Here is a 27,542-nt window from a genome sequence, read left to right on the forward strand (position 1 = left end):
TTTACGGCAGGTATTACCTTTAAAAACAGGTTTAGGTTCTAACTCTTAAGCTTTATGTGCTTAACATTTGCTCCCAATCCCTTACAATTTTTTCAGCTGTCAGAAATTTACTGTCACCTACTCAAAACATATCTACAGACGCAGGAGTTCAGTGCACATACTGTATCCAAGTACACAAATCCCACTTTTAATACCCCTTTATCAATTCTTCAGCATTTAGTATACTTACCTTTGGGAAAAATATTCAATACATACCTATCTTTGAAAGTCCATCTGCCAAGTAAAAAGGCTGTTTGAACTTCCACACAACTTCAGAATCAAAACTATCATTTTAGAAGCAATTACTGCATTTCACCATCCTCTAACATCACTAGTTCACCTACATATAGAAGAAACTGGAGTACCTATTCTTTCACCAGGGCAACTGCCTACTAATCCGTTATTAACCTCAATAAAGGCAGAAACACTATAGCATGAGGTACAAAAAGTTTACTGTACAGCTAAAAGTGTGATGCTGCTGAATGCAGACAACAGCAACCCCACTAGGGTACTGAAAGAGGCATTAAGTGCTTTACCTATATTTACCAGATCTTTTACGGAAGTTTAGGACAACAGTATCCCCCTGCAACCACTTTAACAATTCTAACTACAGGGTTGTTGGTTTTGCCTTCCAACACTAAAAATGCCTTACCCATGTTACAATATGCTTCCTCAGTACAAAGGTAGTACAATTTAAAAATACTGTACTTTAAGTATCAAGTCAGACGCTTCATCAGAACAGCTGCTAGAGCTGCCCACTCTGTTTCAGTCATATTTAAAGCATAAAACTTCTATTTTGCTTGCTACTTGAAACACCTCCACCAGAATGCCCACACTTCTAGCATAGAGCATGCCTCATCAGCCACTAATCCAATCTTAAGTGACTCCTTTAACACTACCAAATGAAAAGTTAGGAGTGTACTACACAGTTTGCAGACCAGAGAGACACCCCAGAGCCTGTCCTGACAACTCAGGAAAAGACAAGTAATTTCTGACTCCTTCATTAGCAAGAATCTTAACTGTGGAATTATGCGGCTCTGAAAATTTCTGTCTACACATTCTGTTCTCCCTTTAGCTATATTCTACAGGTCTATATAATATAGGCAGTCAAACAGCAAGCACATCTTGAAAGGATTTCCCAATTCACAGTTAAAACACCAGACGACAAAAAGCATACCCAACTCCATGAACTAACACTGCATGCTTGGAATTAGGTTATACTACTACTGGTATAAAGCTCTGATTCACTTCAAATCGATACTCAAAACCAAGAGTTGTTTAATTATGAAAAATTTTAATACAGTGCAAACAGTGCACCAATCTTGAATTTCTCAAACTTTACAAAATGGTAGCTTTCAAATCAAAACTAAAGGGCAAACCAGCATTTTATTGACATAGTTTATTTGATGTTAAAGCCAGATGAGCAGCTTCTTTCCAAATAATTCTTCCTCTACATCTTCATAGAATTATGTAGTCTGTAAAGGAAAAGATAGATCAGTGCCATACAATTAAAAGAATTTTTACACTCATACCTTCATAGAGCTTGAAAAACAGATTCTCAAACAAGTTAGGTGAACCACACTGCTTTTCTTAGAATATAACGTTCAATATTTCACAGTACTGTCATGGGAATAAATGAGAGCCTAGATTACAGCATTTCTGTAGAAGAGCTCAACAAGCTACATTTGCTCTGCCAGCTTTCTGTTTAAGACATTATGCTCACTACATCAGCTCCCAGACAGACTATATAAGTTGCTTTAAAATGAGTTATTCAAACCATCTGTAATAAAACCACAGTTTTGTCTATAAGTTACTGTCCACAGCACATCCAACTCATGTTTCTGCAGCAGAGACACAAATATATAGTCTAGGACTTATACAAAAGGGTATAGGTTTGTTTATAAGGAATTTACTTGAAAAAGGAAACAACAGAAGTTTGTCCTCAAAATAGATATCATACTACTTCAATCTAAGACAATAAAAAAACAAGGTGTACTATCCTCTCCTTAGCATACCTACAAAAAGAAAATCTAAGCCTTGTTTACAATAAGACTAAATAATCAACACCTTTAGCAACAGTAAATCTGAACTGCCTAATTTATTATTTCAGTCTTTATACTAATCAGGTGTTTCATGTAAGTGGAAGTCACAAATTATCAACTGAGTAGTAAGCACAACAGTGATTTGTAAACATTTAAGTCTCTCAGTCTTAAACACTTGCACTGGGTTCCAGATCAGCACAAGTACCACAGTCTTTGTGTAAATCAACATTAGACCTATGTCATCATAATGACTACAAACTACTGAATGTCTACCATTACAAAGCATTCTGAAGTCATACCTGTTATCCATTTTCCATGTGAAGCATGTTAATTTACTGAAAAAGAAAGAGCTTTAATTAGCAAGAGAACAGTTTCATCGAAATTCTACTACTGTAGAAGATGGAGCTTTGAGGCTTTTTACTGACACTCATAATATTTTTTTTCAATTACCACAGTGAAATATAATAGGAAAACCTCAAAGTTTTGACTACTGCAGAGGCTGAAGACTTAGATTTCACACATTCCCTCAAACTCAAAATGGGACCTAACAATAGCTGTTTAGAGCTTTAGTAACACTCAGAATGCAATGCATGTTCAGTTATACCTACAGGCTAAAATGCCTTTAAGCGCCTACCCATCCACACTTCTGTTTGATCAATTTTTTTTTAAAAAACCTATCTGCTTGGAAGACTCACATGTCAAAGGCTGTCACCACTACAGTTGTGGCATTAAAAGGTAGGGTGGGGTTTTTGCATTTTGGTATCCCAGGGTACACAGGTCACTGCTCTGAACAAACACTAGGTGAGGGACATCTTGTTGCAAACTTTTATGCGAGCTCAGCAAACTACAGAGCTACAGAATACATTAACACGAACTACTTGAAAACGCTTTTCTTGAAACTGCAAGGAAAACGGAATGGACATTCAGAAGGAATGAGAAATGAAAAGGAAGCACTGAAGAAAACTTCAAGTCAGGCATCAGCACAGTCGATGCCTGACTTAAAGTTCAAGAAAAAATAGCGTGATTCAGCGTTTCAATAGTTTTCACGACCACATGGTACATAACTTAGATCAACAGACTTGCCTGAAAATGTCTCAGAATCAAGTGCCTACACATTTCTGAGATAAACAGTTTTCATAGATTGTGTAGGTGGACTCCAAAACATATTCCAGGACTCCTATTAAAAATTTCTCCACATGGCTGTGATAAAGGATGTCGAACCATGCCACTTCATTATGTTTAGACATGCATCTTTCAAGACAAAGCTTTAAGACACAAATGAATTTCACAAGCTTTTTTTCTGTGATGCAGCACAGAACTCTTCTCAACCAAGTTTCCCAGAAAGCACATAAATTGTCTTTAGTTAGTTTAAATCTAATGTGACAACACAAAGATTAACAAAACTGGTGAACAAATAAGACCTAACCCATGCATACTTATCAACTAAAAGATCATTTTAAAAGACATTTAAAAAACTTCTAATCCAAAACACAGTTTGCCTACTACTAAGATAGCACACTAGTTTGAGAAGCACTTGATACAGAAGTCACATCTGCTACATAATTATCACAGCACACAATCCTGGTCTTGATTGCTAAAGTGTTTATATGCTTTAAGAGAACTTCTATGAACTGGACAGCTTTAGTAATTCAAGTGACAGTCATTTAACCATTTTGTATTAACAATAACAAGCTACCTTCAAGTACAAAATTCTTGAAGGGAAGAAGTTCATCCATACTACCGGTGCAACACTAAATGACTTCCTTGACACTGACAAGGAAGTTTACATTAGTGTTACTGCTATATCACATGATCATTTGTGCTGTTACACTGTAAACAATTGTACGAATTCATTACTAAAGCAGCATTGAAGCAGAAAGGAAAAGGGCTCCAAATCCTATCTAGTAGTTTGCAGCAACACTTATTTTTATCCAACAATAACCAGAACTTCAGTTATACAGTAAGCAAACAATCTGATTTCATGAATTGAAAACTGTGGTTTGTGTCTTAACTTGGAATACTGCAGAGCAATAGCTAAATACAGTTTAATGCTGACAACTGTGCCATTTCCAACCACCATCTCAAATGCACAAAGCTGTGATGTGACTTAGTTTTCATAAAAATGCACGACTACTGTCACACAAAGGTCAAGTTACACATGCAGTTGCACTGTACTACTTTGATTCAGAACCTGGGGTGTTTTGAACCAATGCCTCAAAAATCAATAGCATTGAGTTTCCTTGATTACTTATCATCTGGAATTCGTTATTTTAATGTTGTTTCAATAGTTTCAGATATCTTGTTTGCTATTAGCCAAATTTTACTTGTAAGTCACATGGAATAAAGTTCATTTAGTTATCTGAACCCTTATAGGACAGAAGCAAGTTTTAAACAAACATGCACGCATGCAAGGCAGTACAGTGCTTCAATTAAAAGGATGGACATGTGTTTCAGTGATGTATAATTCAGTCACCACATTTTCATGCTCATTTTCAGTACCTGCTAGATACTTCATTTCTGATGGAGAATTCCAAGAAAGTAGAAAAAAGCAAAAGTGAAGATTACTAAAGATCAAGATATCAAAGCACTTAAAGCAGCTATAGAGCTAAGCGTCAAAACCCATTGCCCTATCTTCCCCTGTTAAAACACTTGAAAAAACCCACTTAGCTGCACAACTTAGTATTTTTCAGAGGACAAAAAGCTGCTAAGATGACTGTCTTAATACCCAGGCTATTCCTCAGTTTTGGCGGGTTTTTCTGTTTAATGATAGAGAAACTCTGGACCCCTCCAAGCTGCACACCCGACAAGCTTGTATGAAGTTCCACGCACAGCACAAGCAGCTCCCACGAGGGGAAAAAACCCACTATCTTGGGAATCAGTCACTTAAAACCAGGATAAAGCTGGCATTCTACCTTATTTCTATTTACACACTGTCCTCACTGCCCATACCACCACACATCCATAACAAAATCTCCACTATAAATAACACCGTAAGTAACAGTAACTTGGTGGAGTAAGCATTACCTATTTCAGTAGTCTGAGTAACAAGTGTTAAGAATATCTTATTTGTATATCGCAAGGCTGAGTTATGAGATTAGAGCCACACTGTTAGATTTATGAAAGTTTAACTTCAGTTCAAATGACATGTAGGAAAAAATCACTTAAGAAGCACTGTTTCATGTTGTATCAGCAAAGTTCGCAGCAGCAAGGAGCAAAACTAAACTACGGAGCTGGTAAGAAGCTATACAACACCACACAGATTACCTTCTGTTATCCAGTAGAAGAGGTGAAAGAAATAGGAAGAAAAACAATGTTATTCTATTGAAAAATTTCTAATCAGCATTTTAAAGGCAACATGCTCACTCTAGTTTACAGACATTCTCATCCTACCTTCTTGCCAGCACCAACATTTGCCTTGGCCGTGCCCCTGACTTTCTTCATTCTGTTCTTACGCTCCTTTCGCTGCTTCCTAGAAGTCTTCTTTTTTTCATACAAGCCATGCTATTAAAAAAAGAGTTAAAGTTGTATTTAACTTGGTTTCACTGATAGTAAGTTCTAGATTTAAGTTACACTATTTCTGGACTCTTCAAGTAGTGTTTAAATTTGAAATATTAGTTAAGTATTGAGACAAGTTCACTAATTAATGAATGATTCAACACAGAATATAAGCACTAAAGTAGCATATGCATCAATCTCATCTCCCATGCTTCTTCAAGACCTTTCATAGTGGTTCATTATCTATTACTCCTAGACATCACTGGCACCATAAATTTTGCCTTTACAATTCCCTTATAATCACCAATACAAAACTTAACCTATTTTGCAACTGCAGAAGCTACCCTGTATCATTTTAAGACCTCTTATATAACTCTGAATACACCAACAGTACTTTCACAACGCCTTAGCTTTTATACATGTAAATCATGAACCACTGAACACTTCAAACTGATCCTAATAGTTTTCAAAGTTACCAGAAAACACCCTACCCTGGCAAGCCTGTGCTTTGGTTCATTTTTCTTTGCATAGTCCAGAGAATCATAGATCATGCCGAAACCTGTTGTCTTGCCACCACCGAAGTGAGTTCTGAAGCCAAAGACGAAAATTACATCAGGGGTTGTCTTGTACATTTTCGCCAGCTTTTCCCTGATTTCTGTTTTGGGGACTGTGGCCTTCCCAGGATGAAGAACATCAATCACCTAAGAAGGAATTTTCAGAAGTTGCATAAAAGCAGGAGAAGATCAATATCCAGTACAAAGGTCAGGTGCTACAGTTCCACCATGAGCTTAACACTTGAACTAACCCACCTTACCAGCAGAAAGTATTATTAATTTGATACAAAAATATTCATAACAGTTCCCTGCTTCAAAAGACAAAACAGCTCACTACCTCACCATCAGCACTGACTTTCAACATGCATCAACACATTTAAACCATAAGCCTTTACAACCAGAACTTTTGAGATTCCTTATGGTGGCTAAAGAACACCTGCTGCCCAGAACCAACAGACAAAACAATTAAAGGCAATTTCCTGTATTGTTTTACCATCTGCTTGCGCTGAAGCAGCCTGTTTGTCATGAACTTCCTGGTTCTGATGGTCACTGTGTCATTCTGCAAGAGAAGATGGAAAGAAAACACAACAATATTGACATATATAATTCAAACGTAATAAATATGTAAATAATGCACAGTACAGCAACAGTCAGTGGTCTCTCCAATGCTCACAGTGAACTCATAACCTAACCAGACTGTTCCTGGGCTATAGATAACAACCCTGTAAAGCACATTTTAATATGTACTTTTGAGTACACATCAACTGATGACAAACTGGTCCTCAGTTTCCAAAGAATGCAACAACATATATATCTGCACCATTCTGAAAAACTGAAGCAGCGTTTGATGAAACACGTGGATTACAAGCCCAAGCACTACAACAGTACAATGCAAGTTTCCTTAATAAACCCCTGTGCTACTGCTTCCTTAATGCTTCCAAGCAAGAACATCCCCAAAACTAGTAAATGAGCATAATCCACAGAACCCCTTTAACACTTTAAGAGAAGTGAAATGTTACACTGCTACCACAGCAGACTGCTCTTGCCGACCAGCAGCACGGCGGCACAGCAGACCAAGGATACGCCCCGGCCCACACCCCGGCGTTACTTCCTCCCAACCGGCACCGACGCGCCGCGGCCAGGCCGCAGGAGTCCCGACTCGCCGCAGGAAAACAAACCCCCCACGCAGTTTCCACCATACCCCCACAGCCCACTACGGGCAGGCCAGCCTGCCAGAACTAGGCAGCTCGGGAGCCCCGCAGGGAGAGGATGGCAGCAACACGAGGCGGATTACCGCGCCCCTGAATGAGCTACTCACCATTTTAGCAGCTGCCTCCTTACCAGCGAGCGAGAAAAGGAAGAGCAGCGGCGCCGCAGCCAATCATAAGGCGGCGCAGGGGCCCTTCGCTCTGGAGGCGGAGCTACGGGTAGGGGTGTCCCTTCCCGAGCCGGTACCCGGAAGGGGGTGGCAGGGGTGTCCTACGTGTGCCTGATAGACCCGGTGGGGGGAGGCTGTTGGCTGCGGCTGGGCTGTGGGCGCGGTGTGCGCTGCGTTGGCAGGCTTGGTCTCGCCGCCGGGCGAGCGTCCCTAGTGAGCGCTGGCGCCGCCGCGGGGCTGGTGCTGTGCTGCTCCGCTGCTGGTGACCACGGCCTAGGCCAGGGCTGCTGGGGGGGTGTCAAAGACAGAGCCATGGGGTGGGCTTAGCGACATAGTTCCTGGCCCCTGGGGGGGCGGGGGGGCTGGCTTGTAACGGGACCATGGCAGGCAACGGAGCGCCCGTGAGCGCCCAGAGCGCTGCGAGTCAGCGTGAGAGACGGTCCTGAGCCGCGGCCGGACGGAGGTAGCCCTGCTGGCGGGGTCCGGCGCCGCCGGCGGCCCTCAGGGGAGGGCCCGGCAGACCACCCCGGGAGGGCCGCAGCTGTGCCGCAGCAGGGGGCGCTGCAGGCGGAGGGCGCCGCTCTGCGCTGCCGGACGGGCCGGCTCTGAGCCGCCGCGTGCGGTGCCAGGGGGAGCTGAGGGGCCGCCCCCGGGGCCCCGCCGCTGCCGCCATGGTGAAGGAGCAGTTCAGGGAGACGGATGTGGCCAAGAAAATGTGAGTGGGGCGGCCGGGGCGGCGTCCTGCGCGGCGGGAGGCTCCTGGGCGGCCGCTCCGCTGCCCGCCCGCCGGCACGGCACGGCAGTGCGGCGCCCCGCGCTGAGGGACCCGGCGTGGCCGCGGCGTGGGCCCGGTGGCTGTGGGAGCGAGCAGCAGAAATCCCAGTGTGTGATCCTGGAAGAAGTTTAGCGTCCAGGGAACCGGAGGGTGGCTGATGTTGCAGCTAGTTCACTTTTAAAAGCGCTGGCGCAGGCTGCCCTCTCCCAAGCCTTGCTGGGCTTGGCGCAGGTTGCTGGTGGCTCCCGGGCCGCTGAGTGTGTAGGCAGCTGTAGGGTTGCCCGAGAAGCTCGACCAGTCCCCTAGATATAAACAACTAAGTCGCCGCAAAACAGCTGTATTTTTTATAGTTATGCAAAAAGAACCTGCTTCAGCAATATTGTGAATTAACTTAGCCATCTTCGCGTTGCATTTAAATACATACGTGTGTGTATGCCTGTAGTTATAAGCATTTCTGCATGTGCACATACAGACGTGACATTTCCATTCTAGAAGCCACATCTGTTTTGGCATGAAATCTCCAGAGGAGATGCGTCAGCAAGCTCACATTCAAGTGGTTAGTAAAAACTTGTATAGTCAGGACAACCATCACTCTCCACTGCAGTATGGAGTACTTGACCATCGCATGGTGAGAACTGTTTTTTTTTTTTCCTGACCCCTTTTTGTGGAATTACTTGAAATGGTTAAAAATAAATTGGCATGACTGAAATTTACTGCTCCTTCAACATGCATGCAAATGTGTCACTTCTTGAATTGTGTATATTGTCTATTGCAGTGACAGCTACTTCATGCCTTTGGATACTCCAGAAAAGCATTGTTTTGAGGCAGGAGAAAAGTTTTTCCTGCCTAGTTGCTGGGAGACCCGGAGACAACCATCAACAATGTAACATATTGTAGGTTAGCGGGCTGTATATCAGTTGCAAAAGCCCTATGAGTTAATGTCACTAGTATCAGTAGGGCCTCCATGTGAAAGACGCTTTTCTTTAGGATTGGAGTGAATAATGCTACTGACATGCCTCAGATGCTGGGAAAAAGGAGTAAGCCCTGTGGGTGTGCTGTCAGGATAGCCGACTAGCTTAAGAGCTGTTGCATTTTCTATGTATTCAGTTGATTATAGCTAAAACTTTTTTCTGTGTGTGTGTTTCCCTCTTCCCAAAGGGAACCAGTGAAAAAGACCGTCCCTGTGAAACCTGTGGAAAAAATCTAGCTGATTGTTTAGGACATTATGGGTACATTGACTTAGAACTGCCCTGTTTTCATGTTGGATACTTCAAAGCTGTGATAGGCATCTTACAGGTAAACACAATTATGATTTGTTGTCAGTTTATAGTCCAGAAAAAGGAGATTATCAGGAAAGATGATGCTTGAAAGGGTAATTGAGAAAACCAAAATAAAGGTGTATTATAAATTTTATCTTTATACATTTTGTGTTTTGTAAAATAAAATACCAGTAGTGATGTAAATATATCCATTTTCTTTTATATAATCTCAGACTGATTAATTTAATCCATTGTTTTTCTGTAGTAGTTTCAATTAAATGTATGCAGTATAACTTGCCTTTTAGGACATCCCAGTAAATAAAAGCTCTGTTCTGTTGGCATTATGTGGATCTTTAAGATCCTGCAAAATCTACATAAGGATTTGCCTCACTGACTGTATTTTTTTTCCATCTACCTTTTTTTTTGCATTATAGCACATGAATTAGTCTTTCAACCAAGACCATTGCATTTAGTTCCAAAAAACTGCATTCTGTTGAAGAACTTCAGTTACAGCAGGTTACATTTCTGAATGTGTCTGTTAAACAACTGTGTTTATATGTGTTTACATTTAAGATGATCTGTAAAACCTGTTGCCATATCATGCTGTCAGTGGAAGAAAAAAAACAGTTTTTGGATTACCTGAAGCGACCTGGCCTTACCTATCTTCAGAAGAGAGGACTGAAAAAGAAAGTGTCTGAAAAATGCCGGAAGAAAAACACTTGTCCTTACTGCGGTGCCTTTAATGGTGAGTGTTGACATTAGCAGATAGTGATGGTTATCTCCTGTGATGGTTTTTACCTTGGCAGCTGTGATAGACATCAAAATCTTGAATATCCTTGTTCATTCCACAGCTAATGGAGTATTCTCTCTGGCCCTTATTAAGAATCTGCTAATTGCGTTCTTAATGCCAAGCACGTGCTTGTTCACGTTTCATTTATGTGCATAAAGACATTGTCCTAGTAGCTTGGTTTGTGTCATGTGATAGCTCTTCATGGCGGTAACCAATATTTGATACTTGAATGATACCAAAACCACTTCTGCTTAACATGTTGTTAAAAATATGGGAAGCTATTGTCAGTGATCAATATCTTTACATAGAAGCATTCGTAGACTTTGTAATTTTGATTGAACTTTGTTTTTCATCATTGTATTATCTTTCTTGAGATTAGATGTGCTTGTCATCCTCTAGGAGGGTATGTTCTGCAGTTTGGCAGTATTTGAGCTGTGATGATCTTGGGTTACACTGGAATTTGTTCTTCAGGGCAGAGTATCTTGATAAGATTTTCACATTTGTTTCTCAAAATACTTCTTTTCTTCATGTACACTGATCAAGTGATACTGCTGTTAAAGGACCTGCAGTATTACACATTCATAGTGGATGGTTAATTCATGACTTAAAACTTTACATTTTTAACTCATGAAAATTTTGAGTTGTTGGGTCATAATGATGAACACTGTGGATAAATAGAGCTGTTTCATTCTAAGTGCCAAATATACATATATGGGGCACAAACTGTAGGCATTTACAAAGTTAAGTGCTAGGTCAGCATACTTCAGTAAAAATAATCGAGTTTGGAAAGTGTTTGTACTAGTCTGTGGAAGTTTTATGAATAATATTATCTGCATGACGTGATAATATTTCTAGGATTTTTCTGACAATTCACTTCCAAAATTATTTTAAAATACAGTGGGATGATATATAAATGACACATCTTAGTCCTGTTTTTAATGTGGCAACTTCTAGTTTAAAAAAATATCTGCTGTGATTGAGGTGAAGCTGAATTAAAGTGTGAGCTAAACCACTTGCTTTGAGCTTCAGAAACTGCATCATGATCTAGGTGCACCAAGCCAGCCATACAAGGAGACATGATCTGGTTGTCCTCTTTATGTTTTGTGAATTTAGGAAACTGGTTTTTAAAGCTGTTAAAGCTTTATTTTAGTCTTGTGTTCACTGAAAGTTTAACTAGTTTTGGAACTGTAGCTTACTCATTTTAAGTTTGGGATTTGGTTTGAGGGTTTTTTTATTCAATGTTTTTGTTTAAAAAACAAAAGAACCCACATCTATTTGCTTTGCAGGAACTGTGAAGAAGTGTGGTTTGTTGAAAATAATACATGAAAAGTACAAGACAAATAAGAAAGTCATAGATCCAATAGTATCTACTTTTCTCCAGTCCTTTGAAACTGCCATAGAACATAACAAAGAAGTAGAACCCTTACTGGGAAGAGCTCAGGTGAATTCTATTATGACTTAAATTTTCTGCTATTTTTTTGTGCATGATATAAAACTCCTCAAAGGTTTTCAATATAGCAGCTTAAGCCTTTTGGTGGTCCAAGATTTTCTTATACCAAAAGACTCTTGAAGAATGTTTGTATTTATTGCAATAATGCTAACTTTGCTAAAATGAGCAATTTAGTTTATTGGTATGTTCTGATACATAGCTTTTTGTCTGTAAAGAAGGGAGATGTTCTTGGTGTGTTATACTTCCATAAGCTAGAAAAGGGAGAAGAAAAATAGGCCCACATAAACTCTGCATGTACATTTAGTGTAACTCCCAGATGATTACAATACACAGAATTATTATTTTATTCAGAAGAACTTCATGTTGAGAAGGAGAGAGTAGACTTTATCTAACCTTTTCGTTTCGTTCAGCTTTGCATTGTGTGCAGTTTTGTTTTGTTCTGCTCTTTGCAACCTGGGCAGATCTCAGGGTACATTTTTGGACAGAAGAAGTAGTGAATATATGGAGTTTCTTATACTACAGCAGTAGCTGTGCTAAAAAGAAAGGAAGTTTTGTAAAATAGTCTAGAAAGTACTGTAATTCGTGTGAGTTTCTACTAATAAAATGAATACAGTGTACTTTTAGGTTTGTTGTAAGAGGTTTATTGAGCAGCTTTGACAAATAACTATGAAATACTCCCAGTTAACTATTTACAAAAGAGAGTAACATGATGAGAAGTAAACACTGATGTGTAGGGAAAAAAAAGAAGGAAAGACTATAGCAAGTTAGTATCTGAGATGATAAAAGCATTGGTTCATGATAAACCAAAACATAGTTTTGTTTGCATGAATAGATTGTCTTTTTAAAATATGTCATTTTTGAAGTCAGTAAATGAGGGGAGGAGGGAAGCATTGAAACTGTTACATGATGGCTTGTTCTCTTCATTCTCCAATGGATTTTGTAGGAGAACTTGAATCCTCTGGTAGTATTGAACATCTTTAAAAGAATCCCAGCAGAAGACATCCCTCTGCTCCTAATGAACCCAGAAGCAGGTAAACCTTCAGATTTGATCCTCACACGACTCTTAGTGCCTCCGCTGTGTATCAGACCCTCTGTGGTGAGTGACTTGAAGTCTGGCACCAATGAAGATGACTTGACAATGAAACTGACAGAGATAATTTTCCTCAATGATGTAATAAAAAAGGTGAGTTATCCTTCAAGCTCTTGGAGGCTGTTGCTTTCAAAAAGATTTGGTTAGAACTGAACATAGGAAGTGGTTCTACTTCTCTTACTGCTTACAATCTAGCAAGCAGTCTGTACTTTCCTACTGTGTCATTTGGCATTTATTGAAAGAAATAGAGACACTTACTTCAGATGGAGCTGGCTGACTGGCTGCTTGCAGTATAGGACCTGCCGCAGATCTGCTCATGGATCATGGGAAATGTTTCTTTGTTTGAGTTCTGATCCATAAACTCTTCTCTTTTTTTCCCCCTGCTCTTCTTGTGCGCTCTTGCTCTCTTTTTTCCCCTCCCATGACTGACAGTTTTTGAGTGGTCACTTATAATGAAAACATTATACCTAATAGTTGTCTACATGTTTTTTTTCCATGTAGACCTTCCTCTGTTTTTACTTCATCTTTGTCCTTTCTTTATTCCACCATTTGTTCTTAAGAAATCAGGTTTCATTTAGCATAGTTATCAAATAGAGGCTAGAAGTAAATTTGACAATTTATCATTTGTTTAGAAGAACAGTTCTACCAGATAAATACTTTTCAGTCTTTTCAAAACTGGACTTTTGTCAGGCAGACAAAATCAAGTGAGCATTAACTTTCCCATGATTTGAAAAATGGTTAACTACTGATGATTTTCCTGGCTGTGAAGTTCATATATTAGCTTACCTTCCGTGGCTTGGGAAAAATATAATTTAAACAAATGCGTAGTTTTGTGAGCATTCGTCTGAAGCCAATGCTAATCAAAAGAAATTTTTTGCTGGGTTATCTTGTGAATGGCCTTAAGCTATAGCAGTATGCATCCTGTTGTAAAGTGATCTTGCCTTTTTCGTTCCAGCGTATGAAGGTTTTTCAAAGTTATTATCAAAAGAAGAGTTATATTCATCAGAAAAATTCTTTGCTAGTTTAATATGTGTTATATTTATTTTCTGAACTGGATGACTATTTTGTTTAGCATAGGATATCAGGAGCCAAAACACAGATGATAATGGAAGACTGGGATTTTCTTCAACTGCAGTGTGCCCTGTACATTAATAGTGAGCTCTCGGGAATTCCTCTCAACATGGCACCTAAAAAATGGACCAGAGGTTTTGTTCAGAGACTTAAGGGAAAGCAAGGTTTGTCTAGAAAGTTGGTTTTTAACATTTTTTTTTTAATTAAGCCACAAGTATTGGCTTTTCTAAAGCATCTCTCTGCTACTATTGTGTTGTGCTTCAGTGACATACCTTGAAAGATGTTTTAATGTGCTGTCTTAACAGATAACATTGTGAAAACAATTTTTTGTGAGAGTTTTCCCTTGGTTGTTTTTTTGTTAGGTCGGTTTAGAGGCAATCTGTCTGGAAAGCGAGTGGATTTCTCTGGCAGAACAGTCATTTCACCTGATCCTAACTTAAGAATAGATGAAGTAGCAGTGCCTATCCATGTTGCTAAAATACTGACCTTTCCTGAAAAGGTAAGTAGTGCAGAACCAAAACTTTTTCTATGCCTTTTTCCATTTTTGTTTGTTTGTTTTAACCAGACCTCAGTGTTATCCTTCTTTATAGCCTTACTATAAAAGGGAGTGAATGTATTGCGTTATGTTTGAAATGTCATTCACTGATGCTTTGCTAATTCTGTTGCTGCTGGTAAATGAAGGTTGTAGTATCAGATATATGCAAGTATTGTGAAGGCATATGGTGTAAGGAGTGACATACCAAGAGAGAATAGTTTTGCTTGATACTTTTTGAACTCATACATAGCTTCGTGTGTTTGTTGCTGTGCATCTGCCTAAGGAGTGGTTGGGTTTTCTTATTTCTGCATTTACTTCCCAGATTTTTAATTTAATTTCAGTCTGATGTTCTGCTCTAAGATTGGCTTACATTTTCCTCCTCTATTCCTTCCTGACTGTTCCCTTCAGCTGCTGGAGGCTGTGAGGGGGATTGTCAGTTGAGCTTAAAATTTGAAAACACAAAAGCTACCAGCAAAAGCAACAGGTCCTGAAAAGTGTTTCATTTGTTTCTGATTGAAGTCTTTATGCAACAGGTGAACAAAGCAAATATTGGTTTTATGAGGAAGCTTGTCCGTAATGGTCCTGATGTTCATCCTGGAGCCAACTTCATACAGCAAAGGCACACACAGATGAAAAGGTATCATGCTTATCTGTAATGATTCACTTTTTATTTCTCCCTATCAATTTGTTCTTGCTGCTGTGTGAAAACAGTTATATCTACAGAGATTAAAATTTATTTTTACAATCTTTCATAAAGGACAGTAACAAAAAAATTGTCATTGTCTCTTCTGGTTTAGTGTACAATTTATTTAAAAATAATCTGTTGGATTTAAACTTAAGTGTACATAGTAATGATGGCGAACTGCAGTATAATGATTTTTTTTTAATGACTGAGTCTCCCTCATTTGAAATAGAGTGTGTACTACAGACGTAAATGAAAAAAGGCAGTTTTGGGCATCTTGTACTCGCTGTTTTCATGGGAGAGCTAATCTGCTATCAATTTATGGGTAATAAGAAGTATATGAATGAAACTCCCTATACTGCCTGGTACAATTGAAACAAATTCTTTGTTTTTATAAATCAACTTTTTTGTTACTTGTTGTACTAATAACTGTGGCTTTGTTAACTAATGTCACAAATACATTCATTATTTAAAATAGCAGCAGGGCTTAATGATGTAATCCACACCAGTTTTGTCTTCTAGTTATTGTAATACAAATAATCCCAACATTTAATGAAAGAACTTGCATTATAAACACAGAATTCATTTTCAGCAGTGTTTACATCTTTCTGACTTTATTTCTTCTCATTCCATTGTTATGTGTTGTTATAAGATTTCTGAAATACGGAAACCGAGAAAAGATGGCCCAGGAGCTGAAATTTGGTGATATTGTGGAACGACATCTTATAGATGGTGACATAGTCCTGTTCAACCGACAACCCTCTCTTCATAAGCTGAGCATCATGGCTCACATTGTAAGTGCACACACAGCCTAACATGCAGGTGGTGCATCCCTGACTATTGGGTGGTTTACTTGTGCTGGTGTTTCTCTCTTACACACACAAAAATAAGCAGTTTTTTCTGAAACAGTGCACGGGGACAAGCATGAATACAGTGCAGTTCTGCTTTTGCATGGGAATTGATGCATAACCAGACAGTATGCTGCCTCGACAATTCTGTTAATAGCCGTAATTGACCTCGGTATCTGTTCTTGCATAAGCACTTCATGTTCATAGAGTTGATGTGATCTCTCCAAAGCATGTTGTGTTCTGTGCGTTGTATAAATTCTTCATAATAGAAGTTATTAGCTACATTTGTGTAACATAACCCAAGTACAATTTCTGTCAGTTCCTGGTTGAGTTAAATCCTATAATGAGAAATTTTGACTCGTGTAATTGTAATAAAAAGAAAAGATAAAGCCTACAAGGATGCACTCGGGCATGGCTTTTCATCTTTTAGTATGCTTGACTGCATGTGCATCACTTTCTTTTCCAGGCTAGAGTAAAACCTCATAGGACATTCAGATTTAATGAATGTGTCTGTACACCATACAATGCAGACTTTGATGGCGATGAGATGAACCTTCACCTTCCTCAGACAGAAGAAGCAAAAGCAGAAGCACTTGTATTAATGGGGGTAGGTAGATAATGTTGGGGTTGGGATTTTGCTAGTGACAGATGTGTGCCCTGTACTTCTTAACTTGCACGTGAAATCTGAAATATTATCAAGATTCCTGGGTATAGGTAATGTGTGACTGTGAAGCTGCCTGAAGACTGCAGAAGGGAATTTAGAATAAATTAGGATTGTTACGCAATGGTAGTCTACTAGTCTTCTATTTAGCATTTGTGGAAAACTCAGTGGTTTTAAGTAAGTAGATGTTATTATTTAGTTAGTAGATGTCACTTTTAAGTTAGTAGATGTCATTCTGCCTGACTGCCCTTAGTGATTGCTAGCAAAATAGGGTGGCTCAGTTACCAAACAGATAAATACTTTGCTTTCTGGTCTGACAGCCCAGCAATTGCAGATGGTCAGACCGACTGGAAGGGAGGCAGCAATAGTGTGCTTGTACTGCAGAAGGCAGTTTACCAGAGAAGGCAGGTGACAGTAGGTTCTTAGGGCAGGACAAAAAAGGGAGAAGGGAGGGTAGATAAAGAGGGATCTGATGGTTGCAGACATTGATCTGTGGTGTGAAAGTAGAGTCAGCAGCATCAGTCTGTGGATTTTCTAGTACATTGCTCCTTTAGGGTGACTGAATGCCACTGTTTCTTCAGATGTACCAACACAACTGTTGGCTACAGCGTCTGTTGGCTTGCTGAAGTGATTTGCAAGCTTAAACCCCCTGCCTCCTCTACAAGTGTGTGATTCAGGTTTGTGTGGGCCTGTGAACACTTCTGGCAAAACTGTGCCGCATAGGTGGGGGTGATTAACTGGAATAGTCATCTGAGTAAGATATAAGAAAATGGGGCTAGTGGAAGTGGCTAACTTGATTATTACATATCAGCAGGGACCACACAATTTGCAATATTTCAGTAGCTCACTGTAGTGAGCGTAACCTGTTTTGTCCCTTCTCAAGTTCTCAAAACTAATTGTTTCCCTTTATCTCTTTTGTTTGAACAATAACACATCAAGTTCATTTCAACTTCTGCTTTGGAGACAGAATATGTAATTCCCAGTAACTGTTCTCAGATTATTCCTTAACTGTCAGTAGATTTGCATGGACTGTAGTAAACTGGAACTTCTGGTTTATTTTTTTCTAGTTTATATTTTCAGGCTGTACCTTGATTTAGAATAAGTTTTTACCATTTTTGCTAAAATAACTGTCTTAAATGGGAAGTTTCCTTCTGAATAACAAATGGAGCATCAGTGTCTTCAAATGTGTATTTTTTTTTTTTTCTTTTATCATACAGACTAAAGCAAACTTGGTAACACCAAGAAATGGAGAACCTCTCATTGCTGCTATTCAAGATTTCCTCACAGGTGTGTGTATAAGCTTATTTTAGAGCTGTGTGATTTAAGAGTTGTTCCTTCAGAATCACTTCCCTCTTATCCAGAATTTTTCTATATTAATTAAAAAATATGTCTTTTCACAAGTCAAAGTGACATTATGAAAGTAAGGCCATTGTTAGTCTGAAATATGATGACATCCTCAGAATCTCTTCTGATACTGTCTGCCTTTGCAATTATTATTACCTTTGCATATATTTTGCTGTGTTTCTCCAACAGAGGAAATGAATGGGATCTTTGTGTGTGTTAGGTAGACAACGTAAACTGCTTATGATTGTGGTATAGGAGTTGAATCATTAATCAAAAATTAGTTTTAACCTACAGTAAATATCTTCAGGCTTCCTTAATTCTTTGGGAAATATTCAGTGAATATAAGGAGGAAAGTGTACAAAAATGAATGCCAAGGCCTTATTTTTACCTATGGAATAGAGTCTGAGAGAGAGAATAAATTATAGAAATGCATTCATTTTAATTTTTAGAAATTGGAGTGTGGAGCAATTAAAAAAAATTCTGGAAAGTATTTACAGCTGAAGCTGTCTAAACTATTGTCATTTTGCGTAGTAAGTAGGTAACTAGTATTAGAAGGAAATAATTGATACTGAATATGCAATAGCTTTTAAATTTCATCTGTCACATTAATAATTTTTTACATTCTAGGTGCCTATCTTCTTACATTAAAAGACACCTTTTTTGATCGAGCCAAAGCCTGTCAAATTATTGCTTCTATGCTGGTTGGCAAGGATGAAAAGATTAAAGTTCGTCTTCCACCTCCAGCAATTCTGAAGGTGTGTCAAACTATTTTTGTAATGTTGCTAAGACTTTCTCTGTTGTGTGTTCGTGACCTATGATGATGGTCTCATCAGAGACAGTTCTTGTTTTCTCTGACATTAGTTTTGTATGAGATTTTGTATTTGTAAAGTGCAAAGATCAGACTTCAGGGTCAAAGCTATGCCGGAGTTTTTTGATGGTTCCTGATGCTGAACAGAGCCAACCTTGCGTGCTACAGTCCAGATGCAGGGTTCCCTCAGGGTTCAAACATAGCTTTGCTGCTATCCTGCTGCTGTGAGATGGACCACTTGGCTCTTTTGGTGGGCAGCAGAAGATACATCGTTCTTAGTAACATCACTGTTACTAGCTGTGCAGACTAATGGGCTAAATAGAGAAACTGTGTTTTTCCTTGGATGCTCTCAAGTAACGTCCTGAAATGCTCACCAGTTCTAGGTTTCAGTATCCCAAATTTAGGAGATACTAAACCTGGGAAGTAGTATGCTTTAATTGTTAACCTGACAATGTGTTAAAGATTAAAGAGTATGAGTGCCATGTGATTATTTTTTTGGTTGGGTTTTTTGTTTGTTACATCATGTACACGATATTTATTGTGAAGGGCAGAGTATTTGGGTATTTGTCACAAACTTTGAGCAGAGCTATAGTATCATTTATTAGATTAGGGTCTCTTAAGCCTTCATTCACATACATTTAAGGGTGTCTGTATTTGATGAATTTTGTTTTTGAGGCAAACAGTCTTGTTTGGAGGGAGTGGTATGTTTTCAAATTTGTTAAATGCTTACTGAGTATGGGTGTATACATTTTTTTATATACCCTTTATTTAGTTTCAAAATATTACCTGTAATATTAGGGAAATTCAGAAAGTGAAATAGAAATACCAGTGAATAATAGTAATTTAAAGCAAGGTCAGAGCATTTATGGGCAGTATCAAATGTGGGTTTTATAACTTCTGCTAGTAGCCAGGAGCAGTGATTCTTTGCTTCTGTCGCTCCAAATGAATAATTTTAGCAGTAGTTGTGACAGATACTTACATTTAACTACAGCTGAGGGGAGTACATAATTGTATGAATCTTTAACCTCCTAAAAATTTAAACCAAAGGCACTATGCAGAGAAGGAGTTATAAATGTTGCAATCTCTTTGAGAAATTAAATGACAGCAGCAGCATTTTTTTTTTTTTCCCTTTTCTAATCGGAAAAGAAAATGTGACAGTAAGAGGGAGCAACAGAGCATGTTTCTCTAAACGTATGCACATATCTTTGTGTAAAGGAAACCATTCCACAGTGAGTGGTTTTTTGTCTATAAAGGTGCATAATACTTCCCTATTCAAAGGAATGCTACTATGCACTTCTACAAGTATAGTTCAGTATAGAAAGGTTCTGTATAGAAAACAATTTTACGATTAAATTCTCTGCTTGCTGTTTTACTGTAGTTGTAGCATAAACACTGTAATCCTAATTCTTGTCCTTTTGTTTCTCTAAGCCTGTAACACTCTGGACAGGAAAACAGGTTTTCAGCCTCATTCTAAAACCCAGTGATGACTGTCCTGTAAAAGCCAATCTACGAACCAAGGGCAAACAGTATTGTGGCAAAGGGGAAGACCTGTGTTACAATGATTCTTGTGAGTGACACTTCTAAAGCTGTGTTTTGGAAGTCTTCAGAGAAATTGTAGCTATCGTTTTGCTGAGTTTGTTGCTGTTGAGCTCATGTAGGAGTTAAAGCAGTATTTAAGTGTTCTTGAAATGAAAAATAAAATTATGCAGTGACTTCTGGTTCAAGCAGATGATTACCTAAATTCACATTGAAAATATTGAGCATAGAGTACAGTGTGCAAACATCTACAGTGTTCTGCATAAAATGATTTAAATTTGATCCATCTACATATGCCAGTTCTTCTTTGACAGATGGATAATGAAGTTGACAATGAACATATATTGTACTGCTTTCATAGAAGATATGTCTAGTCTTCATGTATGGAAGATACTTTTTAATTGGTTAAAGGCTAAAGCTGGTAAGGGAGATTGAGTGCCTGAAATGGAAGGTTCCTGATGAAGCAAAAATAAATGATCTAAAAGAGGCAGTGTGTACAGGCCTACAGGCAAGATGGATGTCGTTACGATATGCTTGTAATTAGAGAGACAGCTGAGTCCAGTGTGTCTTTTAAATTTAAGCTGTTCCTCCAGAGATGATTCAGTTGAACTGAATATCAGACTAACATTGTTTTATTATGCATGATTGAGGAGTTTATTTCTGGACAGATAAGATTGACTGAAGACTCTATTCTGGTTAATGAAGTGAAATTTATTTTTAGATTTGTAACAAAAAGAATTATTTGCAATATTTCTCAAGTCTTCAATTGGATACAGTTGCCTTTCTAAGGAGGAAGGGAAATAAATTTTAACTGAAGTTGGTGAGGTCAAGTTGTAGGCTGTTTACCTTACATACTTACTCATCCACTTCTACAGATACATTAAATGTATGTATCTTGATTTTGTTCTTTCCATGAACAGAGCTTTTATTTAAAAACCTGCTCCATAACTGATTACTAGAGTTTAGGTAATGTTTTGGAAAACTGTTGAATTCTTTCTGTCTTTTTGTTTCTAGATGTCACCATTCAAAACAGTGAGTTAATGAGTGGCAGTATGGACAAAGGAACGTTAGGTTCAGGATCCAAGAACAACATCTTCTACATCTTGCTGAGAGACTGGGGACAGGTAGAAGCTGCGGATGCCATGTCACGACTAGCTAGACTTGCTCCTGTCTATCTTTGTAAGTACATTTCCTTGTAAAATAGTATCTTAAAGCAGAAATAGCAATCAAACAAGACTTTTGCTTCAAATACGAGGTACTGTTTAAAAAAATAAGCTTATTGTGAAGCTGACAGAAACAGTGAAATAACTGATTGTGCATATGAAGTGCTTATGATGGGAGGAAAAAATAAATTTCCCAATGATAATATTTCCTGGTTTTAATTTGTTTTCTCTGTATGAGATTGACATGTCAATATCCTTTTTTTCCTTTTTTTTTTTCTTTAATAATAGCTAACCGTGGCTTTTCAATTGGAATTGGTGATGTAACTCCTGGGCAGGGCCTGCTAAAAGCTAAGTATGACCTCCTGAATGCTGGCTATAAGAAATGTGATGAGTATATTGAAGCTCTGAACACTGGCAAGCTACAGCAGCAGCCTGGTTGTACTGCAGAAGAGACACTAGAGGTAAAATTTTTAATTTAAATCACTATATATTTAGAGTAGACACTTCATTAATATATTCATGTAAATTGTGATGTTCAAAGTTTTCTTCTGAAACCTAAAAATACGAGTAAATATGGTCCCTAGGTACGCAACTTTAGCTGACTTTATCTAGCTTGAATGTTTAGATGCTTGTATGCATCTAAAAATGTTAGCTAAATACTAAACAACTGAGATCCTCCTTCCCTCCCTCCCTCCTAGCTAGATGTATTGTGGTGACATACAAAAGAATAAAATTACCTGGGTAATTGGAATGCAGTTAATTGCATTTATCAGTATTTGCTAAATTAATAAAGAACAGTAACAGTAAAGAACCTAGTCCAAGAAGCCAAACATTCCTTTAGTTATAGATCTGTTTATATTCAAGTATTTTCTTGCACCTTATTGGGACAAAAGTTACGTGGACTTTGGTTATGCTGGGCTTTTTCTTTTTTCTGTAGAAATTTTGATGAAGACCAGTGAATGTTGCCTGAAAGCTTACAGACAGGGACTTAATGAAGTCAGCTGAAGAACTTTCTTTTCATTGTCTAATTTTTACCTTTAAAAAAAGAGTAGAAAGGAAAAAAAAAGTGGCAAGAGATAGACTACTGTTTGTGCATGGGATTTTTAACAAATGCTGAATTTCTGAAATCTTGGATTTCAGGCCTTAATCCTTAAAGAACTCTCTGTTATCAGAGATCATGCTGGCAGTGCCTGTCTCAGAGAATTGGACAAGAGTAACAGTCCCCTTATCATGGCGCTCTGTGGTTCTAAAGGTAGGGATAGCTGAGCTTTGGAAGTAGATTGCTTGCTCCATCACTGTTCTCAAAATTACTTGCTCTGTCTTCATAACCTATTTTATACAGTTAGTTGTGAAGTATTAAATTCACGTTGTATAGATTTGAAGTGTCTCAATAAGTACAGGTTGGTTAATTAAAATCAAGCTGATTAGCTCGTTTTTGTATCTTGAGATTTTTAGTACAAGTTGAAGAAACATCCTATTGGAACTCTAAATGTTCCTAAGACTTGAATTAATTGATCAGTAAGAAGTTTTCAAGTTGAAGTGTATATATCACATTAAAAAATCAGCTGGAAATTATATATTAAGAATTGGAACTAGTATTTCAGCCATCTTTACTGCTTTGTTTCTGAAGGACCACCTGTGTAGTAAATACTTGTTTTATACTCAAATTCTTATCTCAGCTTTCCTTTGTTTACTATGAGAATTTGAAGAAATCACTTAACCCTTTGCCTTTATTTATCTATCTCTAATAAACTGTGGAAGGCCTCAGGGTGACGTTTTCTATTTCTGAAGAAACACTGAAACTGAAGGAGGAGGATATATTAAGTGTATAATCTGGGAAGGGGGGCATTGTGTGCAAAGATGTTCACCAAATAAAACTTCTGAGTTACTGACTTAATTCTTTGGGACTTAACTTGTTCTAGGAATCTCGGTAGACACTGAACCCTTCATGAAAAATACTGTTAAAATACGTTTATTGAAGAAATTGTGAAGCAAAATATGTAGGTTAGGATCATGGGTTGTATAAAACAGAATCTATAGTACGAAACAGGATAATATAAGGACTGTAGTCGAATGTCTATGATGCAAAGAAAAAAATTTTAAAAGGAGTTGTTAGCTGTATTGTAGGCTAACCTAGTTGTCAGTCTCTGCATAAATGCTGAAATTTACAGGACAAGTAACAGAAAAGCTTCTTTAACTGTTGCAATTCTAAATGCATTTTTTACAAATAGTGAAGCAAAATAATTTTGATGAATTACAAAGCTAAATAATAGATCTTCATAAAAGTGAAGACAGCTCATTAGAGGAGCACTGATATTCCACATTTGAGAGGGAGGTTTTTTTCTTTCTTTCTTTTCAGGCTCCTTCATTAATATATCCCAGATGATTGCTTGTGTAGGTCAGCAGGCTATCAGTGGGTCCCGAGTTCCTGATGGATTTGAGAATAGATCCTTGCCTCACTTTGAGAAGCATTCTAAGGTAATTCCATACGTTTACAATACACTGTGAAGAAAGATTAAACAAGTTGCCTTAAACCATTTTAAAAAGGACACAGGATAGGATGTATTGTCATGACATGATGAAGGAGAAGGATCACATATGGTGACTGTAAAATGTTTTCAATGTGATTTGGGAGTTAACAGCAGTGAATTGCCATAGGATGTCTAGTTAGCTTGACTTTTTTACAGCTAAACCTTGCTTAGACCTTTCTAATTTAGTAAAGTTAAATTAAGTCTGATGATATATTTTTGGTTCTCTTGAGAGTCCTGAAAATAATTTATTAAAGTTTCTCTCTTCAGCTCTGTTTCACTGCATTAGGACTTTCCAGTACAACTGCTGGGTGGGTATTGGTATCTTTGGACAGGTGAAAAATGCCAGATAAACCATTCTGGTTTCCACTAGGATAGGTAAATAGCATGGGCTACTCTGAATGTTCTGTGTTTGAGTTCTGTTCTAGATGAAGCAATAAGGAGTCTTATGCACATGTTAATACAATTCAGTCAGATCAGGTTTTATTTTAAACTGCTATCTGAAACCTAATGATTGGTAGAGAAGGTTCTGGGCACCAGACGTCAATCTTGTTAGTGTGTTAGGTAGGTCGTGTCAGTTGGTAGCCATGACACTTGCATTTGTCATTAAATGTCCAAATTTCAACTTCTGAGTTCTGTAATGTAAAATCTTTTCTTGCCTGAATAAATTAAAGAAGAAAAAATACTTCATGGATTAGATGAGAAGGAAAAAGTTAAAATTTAACTATAGCTTTTTTACTGATTTAGAATGCACTACCTCTCAAATAATATCAAAAAGGTATCTTCTAAGATGAACCTCTGTAGGCTATACATTGTTCTCTGTTATCATGGAGACAATTTGGTGTTACTTAAAGGGCTGCCTGCATAAAGTTCATTGGCAAGAACTCTTCTCGGAGGTGAGAGCAAACCATTCGAAAGAATTAGTTATGTACATATATCCACTCACATTTTTCCTGGATTCCTTAGTCTTCAGCACTGCAAATATCTTTGTTATACTGTGGCAAATTGAACATTCTTATCACCCTTTCAATTTTGGCAACTTTAAGAGAGGCTGAATTGTTGGAAGTTGGTGTAGTGTTTGCAAAGAGTGGCTAGAAGCATGACAAGGCTTGTAGGAAGAGAAAGAAAGTCTGTTAGATTAGTTTGGAAGAACTAGGCAAGTGTTTTGAAGCCTTTTTCAGATCTAAAATACAACCGTTGAACTTAAAAGCTAAATGCAGCTGAGTTAATTACTCTGTGTTTATGTATGCATTGGCTAACTATCTGAAAGAATTTAGATGACATGCAATGTGTTTTTCTGTAACATGCGTATAGAATGTACATTGAATTTTAACCTTTTTTCCCCTGATCTTCTCTGTAGCTCCCAGCAGCAAAAGGCTTTGTTGCTAATAGCTTCTATTCTGGGTTGACTCCCACTGAATTTTTTTTTCATACAATGGCTGGTCGAGAAGGTCTGGTTGACACAGCTGTAAAAACAGCCGAAACTGGATATATGCAGGTAACTGTCAGTGGAGTGGGGGTTTTACCAGCCTTGTGAAAGGAGGATATTTCTTATATGCATGTTGAGGTGAGGGGTGGGAGAGAAGTGCATATATTATATGTGTGTGTCTCTTTTTAATGTAACAGAGTAATTTATACTGTGGAATACATGACTCTGCTCCAGTAGACGTGAGGTTTATAAACCAGACCTCAGGCAATGGTACAGTAACATGCTTCTGTTAAGATGTTTCCTCTGGAATATGGGCAATAAAAGCCCTTGTTCTATGGAATTATCGAGGGCTACTTTCTGTGTAGTGTGTGTTCTGAAAACCCATGTGAATGATGGAAGTTTTGTCCATACATTATAACATACATTTGAGTTGTGAGTGTTTTTTCAGATACAGTGTATCAACAATGAGAAACAGAAACCACAAATTCTTGGTTTGGGTTATTTAAAAAAAAAAAATTGGAATATGGCTAAAGCTCCCTTTCAGTATCTCTCCTCTTTAGGTGACAGGCCCCTTGGCCATACAGGCTTAGAGTTCAAGTTCTATAATGTGTTAATGTCTTTGGCTGTATCTCCTGTGAAAACAAATGTTCCTCCGACAAAGCTTCTTGCTATTGTGAGCAGTCTTAAGATTTCAGTGAAAATATTTAAGTAGTATTTTAAGTATAGTCTTCTTCCCAATATAACAGGCAGGAAAAAAGCCAAGATAATTTGGGGCTGGGGATACATTCAGAGGTATGCAAGTAACCCTGCAAAGACTGAAATCAGTTCCTGTTGGGGTGGGTGACTAATTAGACTGTTTGTGTCCCAAACTAATGGAATAATGTTTACATGTGTATAAGTATATAGAAATACATGTAAATATAACAAGAAAGCTGCAAACTTTTAGCCTACATGAATGAATTGTAGTACTTGGACTTAGGAATTTTTTTAAAAAAATGTTAACATTTGTTTCAACTTACCTTTTTTTCTCCTCAGTGAAAAAGATTACCCATTTATATTCTTTAGTGAGCTAATTTACTTTTGTAGAACAATGAAGTCCATCTTTCAAGTAAAAGTGCTTTTAACCACGAATACCTCATAGCATGCCTTCTTTTGGGGGGATGGAGAAAGGAAGATGGTATTAAAGGGATTTCCCAATACAATGAATTAATCAAAGAGAAGTAGCTAACACTGGTAGAAAAATAGCACCTACTGGATTTGACGGATGAGTTCTTTGGTTTTTGTCAGTGAAAATAATTGTTGACTGGTTTTGCTTCCACATGCAAGAAGTGTTGTATCCCTTTAGAAATAAACCTCGTTGGAAGAATATGAATATTCTGTTAAAAAAAAAAAAAAAAACCAACAAATTTCTCAGACTATAATAGATTCTTGCAGCTTAGATTTCCTATGTGATAGAATTTCTACATGTGGAGAATTGCATTGTTGCTTTAAATTTTATTATTGTTGGCTTTCACGTTCTGGGGAATGTACAGTAAAGCCCTAGGGATAATGTATGACTTAAAGTAGGTTTTCATGCCTGCTAATCATTGTGTCAGATTTATTTCCTGAGTTCAGTTTCTATACTTTTTGTAATCCAAATCAATAGCTATTTTTTGAAAGATCCCATTTACTTCCCTTGCACTTTTTTTTTTTTTCTTCAGAGGCGGCTGGTAAAATCACTTGAAGATCTTTGCTCACAGTATGATTTGACAGTCAGAAGTTCTACTGGTGACATTATACAGTTTATTTATGGAGGAGATGGCTTAGATCCTGCAGCCATGGAAGGGAAGGATGAACCGCTGGAATTCAAACGAGTTCTAGACAATATTAGAGTAAGGATTACTGAAATCTTTGTTGGAAGTGTGAAAAGACTATTAAGCATGTAGGAGGAAGTACTAAATTATGGGGATAACTGTTTCAGTTGAAGAATTTATTTTTAAATACCTTTTTGTGTGGTCCTGGTCAGTCTTTCAGTATATGTATGCTAAGCGTTACAGATTTTTTTACAATAGAACAGAGCAACTAG

At 37.9% G+C, this 27,542-nt stretch overlaps 2 protein-coding genes across 6 annotated transcripts in view; one reads left to right on the top strand and one right to left on the bottom strand.

Annotated features, from left to right (window-relative positions):
- Positions 1-1,313: 1,313 nt before the first annotated feature.
- On the bottom strand, positions 1,314-7,557 carry RPS24 (ribosomal protein S24). 2 transcript variants are annotated; one of them, XM_074874541.1, is made up of 7 exons: positions 7,449-7,557; positions 6,624-6,689; positions 6,068-6,277; positions 5,472-5,582; positions 4,581-4,598; positions 2,381-2,416; positions 1,314-1,514 (listed from the first exon to the last, which is right to left on the bottom strand). In XM_074874541.1, exons 1-5 carry the CDS (start codon positions 7,449-7,451, stop codon positions 4,593-4,595), a joined length of 396 nt encoding a protein of 131 aa, XP_074730642.1. In that variant the 5' UTR covers positions 7,452-7,557; the 3' UTR covers positions 1,314-1,514; positions 2,381-2,416; positions 4,581-4,592. The 2 variants fall into 2 exon arrangements, with proteins under 2 accessions (XP_074730642.1, XP_074730643.1); XM_074874542.1 differs by lacking the exon at positions 4,581-4,598 and having other exon boundaries at positions 7,449-7,552.
- Positions 7,558-7,642: 85 nt separating this feature from the next.
- The window catches only part of POLR3A (RNA polymerase III subunit A), a 38,024-nt gene continuing 18,124 nt past the window's right edge, over positions 7,643-27,542 (top strand). For 3 of the 4 annotated variants that reach the window (XM_074874537.1, XM_074874538.1, XM_074874540.1), the window contains exons 1-20: positions 7,643-8,223; positions 8,776-8,911; positions 9,442-9,579; positions 10,116-10,287; positions 11,619-11,773; positions 12,726-12,965; positions 13,945-14,107; positions 14,306-14,442; positions 15,012-15,115; positions 15,813-15,954; positions 16,475-16,615; positions 17,887-17,956; positions 18,641-18,768; positions 20,250-20,388; positions 21,372-21,536; positions 21,809-21,981; positions 22,661-22,772; positions 23,880-23,998; positions 25,409-25,546; positions 27,178-27,348. In XM_074874537.1, coding sequence (XP_074730638.1) covers positions 8,180-8,223; positions 8,776-8,911; positions 9,442-9,579; positions 10,116-10,287; positions 11,619-11,773; positions 12,726-12,965; positions 13,945-14,107; positions 14,306-14,442; positions 15,012-15,115; positions 15,813-15,954; positions 16,475-16,615; positions 17,887-17,956; positions 18,641-18,768; positions 20,250-20,388; positions 21,372-21,536; positions 21,809-21,981; positions 22,661-22,772; positions 23,880-23,998; positions 25,409-25,546; positions 27,178-27,348 — 2,787 coding nt within the window. In that variant the 5' untranslated portion in view covers positions 7,643-8,179. Of the gene's footprint in view, positions 8,224-8,755; positions 8,912-9,441; positions 9,580-10,115; positions 10,288-11,618; positions 11,774-12,725; positions 12,966-13,944; positions 14,108-14,305; positions 14,443-15,011; positions 15,116-15,812; positions 15,955-16,474; positions 16,616-17,886; positions 17,957-18,640; positions 18,769-20,249; positions 20,389-21,371; positions 21,537-21,808; positions 21,982-22,660; positions 22,773-23,879; positions 23,999-25,408; positions 25,547-27,177; positions 27,349-27,542 lie in introns of all 4 variants that reach the window. The other variant, XM_074874539.1, reaches the window with a different exon arrangement.

Source organism: Strix uralensis, chromosome 7 (assembly GCF_047716275.1).
Source record: "Strix uralensis isolate ZFMK-TIS-50842 chromosome 7, bStrUra1, whole genome shotgun sequence".
NCBI classification, from domain to species: domain Eukaryota; kingdom Metazoa; phylum Chordata; class Aves; order Strigiformes; family Strigidae; genus Strix; species Strix uralensis.

Coding starts and splice junctions, on each gene's coding strand:
- RPS24 (XM_074874541.1), bottom strand. Junction 6,278..6,623: donor TGCTTCAGCGCAAGCAGATG/GTAAAACAATAC, acceptor ATTCCTTCTTAG/GTGATTGATGTTCTTCATCC. Junction 5,583..6,067: donor CAAAGCACAGGCTTGCCAGG/GTAGGGTGTTTT, acceptor TTTTTTTAATAG/CATGGCTTGTATGAAAAAAA.